General features: G+C 49.9%; 1 protein-coding gene across 1 annotated transcript in view; it reads left to right on the plus strand.

The window, feature by feature from the left end:
* Window positions 1–12,016, plus strand: part of LAMA1 (laminin subunit alpha 1) — a gene marked incomplete at its 5' end in the record, with an annotated part of 146,381 nt that overhangs the window by 130,750 nt on the left and 3,615 nt on the right. The window contains 6 exons of the mRNA XM_082641419.1: window positions 2,167–2,302; window positions 3,820–3,932; window positions 7,349–7,538; window positions 9,651–9,809; window positions 10,308–10,461; window positions 11,669–11,802. Of these exons, the coding sequence (XP_082497545.1) occupies window positions 2,167–2,302; window positions 3,820–3,932; window positions 7,349–7,538; window positions 9,651–9,809; window positions 10,308–10,461; window positions 11,669–11,802 (886 nt within the window). The remainder of the gene's footprint in view (window positions 1–2,166; window positions 2,303–3,819; window positions 3,933–7,348; window positions 7,539–9,650; window positions 9,810–10,307; window positions 10,462–11,668; window positions 11,803–12,016) is intronic.

A 12,016-nucleotide genomic window follows, 5' to 3' on the forward strand; every position in this document is an offset into this window, starting at 1 on the left:
CCTCTCGGCCAGCCGTGGTGCACTAGCCCCCTTCAGGCTGTGTTCACGCTGCCAACCCTAGTCCTCTCTCTGGGATCCAACCGCTGATGCCTGAGCCTCAGCTCCCAGCCCCCACCCGTCCCGGCGGGTAAGCAGACAAGCCTCTCGGGCTGGTGAGTGCTGGTTGGCACCGATCCTCTGTGAAGGAATCTCTCTGCTTTGCCCTCCGCACCCCTGTTGCTACACTTTCCTCCGTGGCTCCAAAGCTTCCCCCCTGCCACCCCCAGTCTCCGCCCACAAAGGGGCTTCCCAGTGTGTGGAAACTTTTCCTCCTTCACAGCTCCCTCCCAGAGGTGCAGGTCCCGTCCCTATTCTTTTGTCTCTGTTTTTTCTTTTTTCTTTTGCCCTACCCAGGTACGTGGGGAGTTTCTTGCCTTTTGGGAGGTCTGAGGTCTTCTGCCAGCGTTCAGTAGGTGTTTTGTAGGAGTTGTTCCACGTGTAGATGAATTTCTGATGTATTTGTGGGGAGGAAGGTGATCTCCGTGTCTTACTATTCTGCCATCTTGAAGGTCTCCTGGCATGCATTTTTGAGAATGTAGAGATTTTATGATACAAGCTTCCTGCTGTCTTGAGCTCATTGCTTTAAAGGACCCTTTACTGCTGGGCTACTTGCAACTTCAGATTATTAGTGGCTCCTCCTAGAACAATTACTGTCTGATTAAGAACTGGAAGTCTCTGCTCCCACGTGGAGCTGACCATGAGGAAGGGAATTATATGTGCCCACAGGCATTTATTTCCTGTTCACTGCCCCTCTGGCTGTGGTCAGCATGCTGGGGGACATAAGCTGTGCTCTGTCCTGGGCGGTGGGGGGGAGAGGGTGGACAGAACCCGCACAGGAGGAAATAAATGTGCCCGAGTGTCAGGAGACTGAAGTTCCCCTCCTTGCTGGGCTGCTGACCTGCTCTGTGACCTTGAGCAAGGACTTGGATCTTTCATGGTGGCAGTGTCCTCTGTGAAGGAACCTCTTAGGAGCCTTGAAATTTAAAAGAATAAAACGTCGTCTTGGGTTTCAACACGATGATGTCAGAACCTTGAGCAATTATTTGTAACTTGATATATTTATTCACCCCATTGTTTATTAACTAACCAATTAGGCATCTTCTTGTTCCTGAAAGCCGTGAGACTGGGAACCTGATAGGGCAGAAACATCTATGTACTACTGTTCACAGCCATGTCCTCAGAAAGTGCCACCAAAGGACATGCAGACAGGGGACATGTTGTAGAGTAAAGGGACATATGACAAGGGTAGTTCACGACTTCCTGGCAAAGGGAAACTGTGAGAAAGAAGCCAGTGTTTCATGGAGACCGCTGTGCAGCACTGTGGGAGCCACAGCCATCTTCTTGCCCTAAGGCAGCCCAGCCAAGGCTGCAGGAGCAGGTGACAGCATTTGAGCCGACTCCTGAGGGACACTCAGGAATGGCCAGGTAGACACACGGGGATGGGCTGCGGGGCAGGCGGACAGGGGGCTGCCATTTCAGGCAGAAGAATCAAACAAGACAATAGATAAGGGAGGTTATGTGGACTTCTAGGCACTGGGGGAGACGGTCGATCTGGTTACTCTAAGAGTATTAATGTTTGTTTGTTTTTAAAAAGTCAGGTTTATTGAGGTATAATTTAAATACAGCAAAATTAACTCTTTTAGGTGTACAGTTTGATGAGCTTTGACAAATACATACAGTTATATAACTACCACACATTTGATTGCCATCACCCCCAAAAAGTTTCCTTGTGCCCCTTTGTAGTCAGTCATCTCCCCCATGCTTAGTCCCTGGCAGCCGCTAATCTCACTTCTGTCTCTATAGTTTTGCCTTTCAGAATTGTAGTGTGTAGGGTTTTTTTTTTTAATTAATTAATTTTTGGCTGCATTGGGTCTTTGTTGCTGCATGCAGGCTTTCTCTAGTTGCAGCAAGTGGGGGCTACTCTTGTATGCAGTGCGTGGGCTTCTCCTTGCGGTGGCTTCTCTTGTTGCGGAGCATGGGATCTAGGCGTACGGGCTTCGGTAGTTGTGGTACACGTATATTAATGTTTTTTAATGGATTTTAAGTGTTCAGTAATCACATGACCTTGGTTCATGGGTTGGTTTGTATTATCTCCATTAATTTTGAAAACACTTTGTTTGTATCTAGACTTTTGGATTTCACTAGTGCCACTGGCTATGAACACGTGGACTTGGACTCCTGCTTGCTCTCAGAACGGCCAAAGCTGGGTCTCCATGGAGAGGACGGCGAACTCCCGCCAGAGCCCCAGCCTTTACCAAGTCCAGTAAGAAGGGCTTTCTTTAATTCTGTGGTTCAGGTCCAGTCAGAAAAAAAGAGCACCACCCAGAGGACATTAAAATGGGGACCTCGTGATAAAGCTGCAGGAGCACACAGGAGCAATGAGCACACAGAGGGAAGAGCCAGGACTGCCCAGGGAGCGAGTCTGAGCAGAGAGTCTCCCAGTGGGCACTGGAGCACAGAGAAGACAGGCCCTGCCAGGGAGGCGGGAAGGAGGGAGAGACATGCGGCTTCTCCCATTCACCCTCCAGCCTCCCAGCACTGCCTTCCATTGGCTGGAGGAACCAGCTGGAAGCCACTTTCCAAAGGAATCTGGGAGAGTTACAGGGTCACCCCTGTGAGAAGCAGGGGGGCAAGCGGGATGGCTCTCTGAGAAAACAGTGTATCAGACATGGCAGAGTGTCCCGAGCTGCAAGCTCTAATGCTCGGGCGCCTCTTTTGGTTGCCACTCAGCCAGCTTTGAGGCAGAGGCTTTATAAGGACTCAGTATCACTTTGGATTTAGTCAGAAACATGAAAATAAGTATTTATATAGGCCATCATACGTATCATTGTTGCTTTAAAAAATAAGATTTGATTCATCTAGGATGAGCCTGTTTGACCAAGTATTTTTTTTTTTCTTTTTTTTTGCTGTACGCGGGCCTCTCACTGTTGTGGCCCCTCCCGCTGCGGAGCACAGGCTCCGGACGCACAGGCCCAGCGGCCACGGCCCACGGGCCCAGCCGCTCCGCGGCATATGGGATCCTCCCAGACCGGGGCACGAACCCGCATCCCCTGCATCGGCAGGCGGACTCCCAACCACTGCGCCACCAGGGAGGCCCTTGACCAAGTATTTTTAACAGCAGCCATTGTCAGTTTTCACTTTTCTTTCCCTTTTCTGATTTCTCTACTTCCTTGGTTGAAAGTTTACACTCTGATTTAGATGGCACAATCACACAAAAGCAGTACCTTGCAAGCAGGGCCCATCTTTGAGTTCAGGACAGTTGTCTTGGTAGCATCCGTCCACCGACCTGGAAAACTGAGTCTAAGGCCTCACTTGGTCCAGAGTCAGGGCACCAGCTCCTCCTGGCTGCACCTGCTCCTGTCTGGGTGGAACTAGCTCAGCCTGTCACCTGTGGGCACTTACAGCTGCCCGGTGCTTGTGAGGCAGGTGCTCCTGTAACCGCTGACATCCTCAGGCCCTCCCCAGAGCAGGGGTTTCAGGGGCACAGGGACGCAGAGCAAGGCCTTTGCCCCTTAGGCCTGATGTAAATTCATGGGAATTCAGGTGAACTTGAGTGGGGCTGAGGTGAAAAACAAAAGCTCTAACTGCCTTCTCAGAGAGATAGAGAAAGGGGTGTGTAGTAAACTGTTCGAGGCAAAGAAGGTAAAATCAGTGCTGTGTGTTTGTGTTGCTGGTGCTCTGACACAATTGCTTCTGAGATGTTTCCCTCATGGAAAAACGCGTCAGTGTTAGTGGGGGTCCTGGTTGTGCGTGGCTGAGAACCGTGTGCGTCTCTTACAGGAATTGTGTGCCGTGGACAGAGCCCCGGAGTACGTCCCCAACGCCCGCCAGTTCGGCCTCGCAGAAGGCAGCCACTTGGTGCTGCCCTTTAATCAGCTGGCTGTCAGAAAGAGGTAGGCATTGCTCTGATGTCCTCATGAGGTATCTCACTGCTAGATGAATCCAGGACGTATGCTTCAGCAATGGGTCTTTTCTAGAATAAGCTTCTTGTGTTTCACCATGGAGTGTTCAACTTGCCACCATATGGCAGCAGTGAGAAGGCGAAGAGAGGAAGGCAGCCTCTGTGGACCTCAGATGCTTAAACATGGTTAAGTGGGGTTCTGTGGTTTGTCTTTACCCCATCTTGATGATGGCTGGTTGCTGCCTCTCTGTGTGTATGTAGGAAAGCACGTAGGTATCTAAATCCCCCTTTCTTCTGGAATCCCAGGTTCTCTGGATCGGTCATCTGGCCTTTGAACCCCATTCGACAGTAAGCACTCACTCATCTGATGAAGGCATTCACTACCTAAACTTTCACTGTGCCCCCAAATTCCTGGTGCCACACCCACACCCGTCTGCACGTTCCCCCGGCCCTCCCACGTGCCTGTCCCAGGGACCCTTCTCCAATCGGTGAAGCCGGCTCACATCCCAGGGATCTCATGGCCGAGGACCCACGGTCCTCCCCACTCTTCCTGTGGCTCAGCCCCGAGGCCCGCACCTTCAGGCCTGCCGTGCTCTGTGCCTCTGCCGTGTCATCTGAGCTCACCGCCCCAGTACACATCTCGGCTCAGTGTCTTCTCTCTGCAGCCCCTGCCGTCGTTCCCCGTGAGTTCAGCAGCCGCCCAGCACCTCACCCTTGAGGTCCTCTGGCTTAGGTCTGTCTTTTCGTCCTCCCCTCCGAGCCACCCTCCCCCATGCTCACACCCTTGAGTACTTCCTAAGTACCCACCCCACCTCTACCTTAAGCATCCTACTAAACCCTCTTCCTCCTCCTTACTTCCGGCTCCAGCAGTCCCTCAACCGCATCAAGACCCCTGAGCCCTCATGCTTTCTCACCATCATCATCACCCTTTTTCTATCTCCCACAGCACAGTTTACCCCCTTACCCAGACAGGTTTGATGCCTTTATTACAGGTGTTCCTCTGCAAACTCCCTTAACCCTCTCATCTCTTCACTGTGACCCCAGGTAAAGCCCATACGGGGCCTAATCCACACCAGAACCCGAGCTGGTGGTCAGGGCTTCAGAGATGCATCTCTTTTTCCTACCTGGTTTGACTTTAAAGCTGTGGCCACAGATCTCAGATGGAACCTCCAAACTCCAAACGTATGGGGAGCCAGTATACTTCTCTAATACATTCACGTTTTCTATTTTTCATAGCTTCTTCTCTTCTCTCAAAACTCTATGCATCCCCACAGCTCCCTTCATGCCCCAGCTGCTGTCTTGCCTCACTGAGAAGGAGCCCGTCCTCTGTCCACCATCAGAAGGAGCACCCTGCCTCTGTCCCCCCGCCTCTCCCCTGCCACCTGGAGGAACGGTCCTCGCCTTGCCCACTGGAGCCGTCACCCCTCCTCCCAGGACACGGGCAGCATCCATTTCTCCCTCTTTCATACCTGATCCTGTCAGCACACAGAATCACCTCCATCACCCCGTCATCAGGGAGACCAAGGAGCAAACACTTGTACCAGAGACTGTCTCGGTATTTTACATACAAACCCCAACTTAGTCCTCATAATTATCCTGTGAGGAGGGTATTATCTTCATTTTATAGACCAGGAAATTGAGGCACCTGCTCAGACTCCCACCCAGGTGCTTGTGACCACTGCGCCGACTTCCTCTCTAGGAGTTCCTAACTTTCAAAACAGAAACGCTCCAGTACACTGCACACCCCAGCCCACCCCACTCAATATCCCGGCTCTGCTTCACAGCGGAACGTCTTGGAAGAGTTGCCTTACGTGGCTGGCTGTGTTCCCCCGCCTCCCATTCCCTCCTCTCCCCACCCGGTCGGCCACGTCCGTGCGTGGTGGTGCCGCCCCCTCCAGGCGCTCAGCAGCATCAGCGCCCTGGACCCCTCTGCGTCCTTCGCGGCCGCGGGCCCACACTCCCCTCACCTCTTCCCCGCCCCGCCCGCTGCTCAGTCTCCTCCTCCGGCTCCTCTGCTATCAGAGGGGGCACCACCCCTCCCGCCTCCCCTCCACGGCGCCTTCTGTGTTCCAGTGGCTGTGAAATGCCATCTATTCGCACCAGCACCCACATCGCTAGCTCTGAGCTCCACCTAGAACTCAGGGGCTGTACACCCAACCACCCGGACATCTCCACGTGGATGGGGACAGGCCTCTCAACCTCAGTGCACCCAGAGAGAATTCACCGTCTCCCCGAAACCTGCATTTCTGCAGGCGTCACCACCATTCACCTGGCTGCCCAAGGCCCACACCTAGAGCTTGTTCTTTCCCTTGCTCTCCAAATTCAGTCCCTCAGCAAGTCCTGAGGCTTCTTCGTCCAGAACATTTCATGTATTACTTCACCGTCCCCCCCGCCAACCACCCTGGTCTGAGCCCCAACCTGGCCTCTGTGGACTCTGGTAACAGCTGCCAGCCTGACACCTGCTGTCACCCTGGCCCCATCTGATTTGCTCTTCGCATCACAGGTTCTTTTTAAGATATAAATCCGGCCATGCCCATCCCCCTTCTTCTTTTTTTTTTTTTTTTTTTTTGCAGTACGCGGGCCTCTCACCGCTGTGGCCTCTCCCGCCGCGGAGCACAGGCTCCGGACGCGCAGGCTCAGCGGCCATGGCTCACAGGCCCAGCCGCTCCGCGGCACGTGGGATCCTCCCGGACCGGTGCACGAACCTGCGTCCCCTGCATCGGCAGGCGGACTCTCAACCACTGTGCCACCGGGGAAGCCCCCATCCCCCTTCTTAAAACCCTCCCGTGACTTCCCACTGCACTTACACTGAAATCCACCATGCTCTCCTTCCCCTGTCCCCGTGTGCCTCAGTGACCCTGTGATCCCTTCTGTGGGAAGACACCCAGATGAAACCTTCCTCCACCCCTATATGGTGCCATCTCCCACATGGCCCCCTTGGGGATTCCTGGCCGACCACCAGAATCAAACGGTTTGTTTTCACATAGTCTGCACTGTCTGAAAACGAAATGCAGGCCTTTCCTGCGGAGGTCTGTGGGGCTTCCTCCTGTCTTGCATTCAGATCTCAGAAATAACCATCTTTCAGAGTTGCCTGCTCTGACTACTTACTGTAGCCCCCACTGGGGCCTTCACATGACCCAGTTGTAACCCTCTGATTTCTTTCTGGTATTAGTTTCGGGGGGAAGGGACCTGCCTCAGTTCACTGCTTGATCCCCTGCTCCTAGAACCGTTCCTGGCAGGTGGAGGGACGCGGTAACCATGAGTTGAATGAACGGATAAGTAGATGAAGGGATGAAGGACCTGAGATGTTAAATATAAATGTTGAAACACTTATTGGGGTCTCTCTTTGAGGTTAAAGAGTAAAAGTGAAAGCATACTCCTGAGAGCTGAACTCTTGCTTCCCTCCAGGCTCTTGGTCCAGCTAAGTATCCGAACGTTCGCCTCCAGTGGCCTGGTTTACTACATGGCTCATCAGAACCAGGTTGACTACGCCACGCTCCAGCTGCACGGGGGCTGCCTCCACTTCATGTTTGATCTTGGGAAGGGCAGGACAAAAGTCTCGCACCCTGCGCTGCTCAGTGACGGCCAGTGGCACACGGTACGCTCTCAGGAAGCTGTGATCACTCGTTCTGAGTTTTGCTCCACCTGTCCCTAGTGTCCACTCCATTTCACGGTAGTGGGATCATCCCCTTTGATTTCCAGCTTGCTTTTTGTCTGATATCTGCCCCACAGAATGTAAACTCCTTGCGGGCAGGGACCTTTTCTGCTTCTGGAAATACCCCCAGGGCCTCACTCAGTGCCTGACACTTAGTAGGCACTCAGCAAACATTGGTAGAATGAACAGAAGGCACCAGAAATGTCCTTGGCTTGACGAGAAGTAAATCAAGCCCAGGGTGGCATGAATGGGCCAAACCTGACATCATGGCATTTGTGTCCTTGTGACTAGGACTCTGGAGCACACTGTATTCTTTTTGTTTTTCAATTTTTGAATTTTATTTTGTTTTTTTTATACAGCAGGTTCTTATTAGTTATCCATTTTATACATATTAGAGTATACATGTCAATCCCAATCTCCCAATTCATCACACCACCACTCCCCGACCCCCGCCACTTTCCCCCCTTGGTGTCCATGTTTGTTCTCCACATCTGTGTCTCAATTTCTGCCCTGCGAACCCGTTCATCTGTACCATTTTTCTAGATTCCACATATATGCGTTAGTATACAATATTTGTTTTTCTCTTTCTGACTTACTTCACTCTATATGGCAGTCCCTAGATTCATCCACGCTTCTACAAATGACCCAGTTTCGTTCCTTTTTATGGCTGAGTAATATTCTGTTGTATATATGTACCACATCTTCTTTATCCATTCGTCTGTCGATGGGCATTTAGGTTGCTTCCATGACCTGGGTATTGTAAATAGTGCTGCAATGAACATTGGGGTGCATGTCTCTTTTTGAATTATGGTTTTCTCCGGGTGTATGCCCAATAGTGAGATTGCTGGGTGTATGGTAATTCTTTTTAGTTTTTTTTTTTTTTTTTTTTTTTTTTGCTGTACGCGGGCCTCTCACTGCTGTGGCCTCTCCCGTTGCGGAGCACAGGCTCCGGACACACAGGCTCCGCGGCCATGGCTCGCGGGCCCAGCCGCTCCGCGGCACGTGGGACCTTCCGGGATCGGGGCACGAACCCGCGTCCCCTGCATCGGCAGGCGGACTCTCAACCACTGCGCCACCAGGGAAGCCCTCTTTTTAGTTTTTTAAGGAGCCTCCATACTGTTCTCCCTAGGGGCTGTATCAATTTACATTCCCACCAGCAGTGCAAGAGGGTTCCCTTTTCTCCACACCCTCTCCAGCATTTGTTGTTTGTAGATTTTCTGATGATGCCCATTCTAACTGGTGTGAGGTGATACTTCTTTGTAGTTTTTATTTTTGTTTCTCTAATAACTAGTGATGTTGAGCAGCTTTTCATGTGCTTCTTGTCCATCTGTATGTCTTCTTTGGAGAAATGTCTCTTTAGGTCTTCTGCCCATTTTTGGATTGGGTTTTTTTTTTAATACTGAGCTGCATGAGCTGTTTATATATTTTGGAGATCAATCCTTTGTCCATTCATTCGTTTGCAAATATTTTCTCCCATTCTGAGGGTTGTCTTTTCGTCTTGTTTGTAGTTTCCTTTGCTTTTTAAAAGCTTTTAAGTTTCATTAGGTCCCATTTGTTTATTTTTGTTTTTATTTCCATTACTTTAGGAGGTGGATCCAAAAAGATCTTGCTGTGATTTATGTCAGTGTGCTTCCTATGTCTTCCTCTAAGAGTTTTATAGTGTCCAGTCTTACATTTAGGTCTCTAATCCATTTTGAGTTTATTTTTGTGTATGGTGTTAGGGAGTGTTCTAATTTCATTGTTTTACATGTAGCTGTCCAGTTTTCCCAGCACCACTTATTGAAGAAGCTGTCTTTTCTCCATTGTATATCCTTGCCTCCGTTGCCATAGATTAGTTGCCCATAGGTGCGTGGGTTTATCTCTGGGCTTTCTATCCTGTTCCATTGATCTATATTTCTGTTTTTGGAGCACGCTGTGTTCTAACCGGCTCCAGGCTCAGCCTCCTTTCAACACCAACTGTGTGAAAACCTGAGCCATCCTTTAGGATTTCATTCAGGTTATTACTGCTATTTCTCAGATTCCTTAGAAATTATGCATGTTTTCACATTGCTCTAGGTCAAGACAGAGTACTTTAAAAGGAAGGGCTTCATGACGGTTGACGGCCAGGAATCGCCCATGGTGACCACGGGGGGAGATGCTACCACGTTGGATGTGGAAGGAAAGTTGTACCTAGGAGGCCTTCCCTCCGAGTACAGGGCCAGGAACATTGGAAATGTAAGCAGCATTTTCTCTCTGGGCCCATTTTGCCTTTATTGTGGTTGTGTTTGTTTTGTGGAGGAATATGTTTATGTTTAAATTATCTCGTTTGGGCCCAGGGCTTGGCTGCAAGATGCATGCCTTTCAAACCACATTCCTAGATTGTGTGATGGAGCTCTTCCTTGAAGCCCAACCAGCCTTCCTGCTGGTTAGTTAACAGTTCCCTTTCTACAGCCATTTAGCCCCAGTACAGTGCAGGAAAGTCTGGCAAATTTGTATTTGCAGATTAGAAAACCCCACATTCTTGATTTCCACAATATTTACTCAAAATAATATAAAACCCTTTTACTACATTATAGTAGCTTTAAGTTAGACATTCATGTGAGGTGTTGTGGCAATTAGACTTTTAAAAGCGAAAGGTAGTATTTTAATGTGTTTTGTTGAAGTGTAGGGAAAATTTGTGCTTGCCTTTCTCGTTGTCCTCACCATCATCTACCCCTGCATCATTTGGCTTAGATCACCCACAGCATCCCTGCTTGCATTGGGGAGGTGACAGTGAACAGCAAACGGCTGGACAAGGACAGCCCAGTATCTGCATTTGCAGTAAACAGGTGCTATGCAGCGGCCCAGGAAGGAACTTTCTTTGAAGGAAGTGGATATGCAGCCCTTGGTACGTATAATCAACAATCTCGGAAGAAATCTCTGGGGACGCACCTGCACTCCTAAGGTGATATGGATCCAAGAATTGTGATAGGACAGGACCCACTGCACAAGCTGCAGCGAGACCACGTTTCGTGAGGTGTTCTAGTGTATTCTGGTTTCTCAGCTTCTAGCGTAAAAGCCTTCTCACCTCTTGTGCTATCCAGATGGCTTCCTCCCACCAGGGGTGGTGCCACTCCAGACAGAGCGCAGCGTGTGGTGCCGGTATCATCTGTACTTTCCCCAGATTTACATACGGCATACTTTCCCTGTCCAAGTTAATTAGGACCTTTGAATTCAGAATCAGTAGCATAAAATGTCTGGACCAGCCAGCCAAATGTGAGTCAGATTTGATGAAGAAATTAACTCCACTGAGATTGTTGAAATATTAATCAGTTATAAGTAGAGGAATGTAAATCTCTAAAATGCCTTAGAATGTAAAGTCCTCAAGGCTTAGAACTAGCCCTTGTAATACATCTTACATGCTCTCCCCATTTTAGATGCTTGATTTGCTGGCTAACTTCCTGTTTGCACTCAGAACCGTGCTTCTCTGGCCCCTGTTCTTCTATCACAGGGAACTAATTTCTGGGCTCCTTTGCCCGGGGCTTCCAGGAAGGCTCTAGTGGAAGACTGAGGTTGGGAGGGAGGAGGGGAAGAGCCAGCAAGCTTCCTTCCTTCACTAGGTGCTTCTGAGATCTAGTAGCGCCACCTCCTCCCAGTTTTCCTTCAGCCCTGGGCATGGTACCAACTGCCTGCTATGGCTAATACCCCTAACCTATTTCAGCTGTTTTATCACCTGAATGAAAAATGCATTCAATTAAAAAAAAGCCTAGTGTGGACTCTGACTAATATACTCAGCAAATGACATACCCAGTAAGTAGATATTGGGAAAATAAAGTGCATTCTTCCTGGGTAGATGATGATGGAGCTACATGGATCAAATCCCTTGTGATTTTTTTACCCACATGGCTGTAGCTGAGAGGATGTGCCTGCCTCGGTTCTAGTCAGCTTCATCCTACAGAAGTGCAAGCTGAGGCTCGGGGGTTGGAAATGACTTGCTGGTGGGGGTGGAGCCCAAATGCACAGCCAGCCAGCCCAGCCTGAGGCCATTCTGAGCCTGGGCCTTCCTGGGCAGGGCAGGCCTCACCACCAACTGGGGGTCTTCCTTGGTTTTTCAGTCAAAGAAGGCTACAAAGTACGATCAGATGTGAACATTACCCTGGAGTTTCGCACCTCCTCAGAGAATGGTGTCCTCCTGGGCATCAGCAACGCCAAAGTGGATGCCATCGGATTAGAGATTGTAAACGGCAAGGTGGGTGCTGAGTCTGGATGGGATCCCCCCGCCTCACCCCAGTGTCAGAGACAAAGCAGTTAAGAAACAGTAGACACATCTAGAACCAAATTTCCAATTATTCACTTTAATGGAATGGAGAAAAGGTTGATTAATATTTAAAAATAGATAATCCTAAAAAAGCTTTTTAAAAATAATCTTTTATACTTTTGAAATTAAATGTAAAGCAAAACTG

The sequence above is a fragment of the Mesoplodon mirus genome, assembly GCF_964341445.2.
Source record: "Mesoplodon mirus genome assembly, chromosome: 13".
Taxonomy (NCBI): Eukaryota; Metazoa; Chordata; class Mammalia; order Artiodactyla; family Ziphiidae; genus Mesoplodon; species Mesoplodon mirus.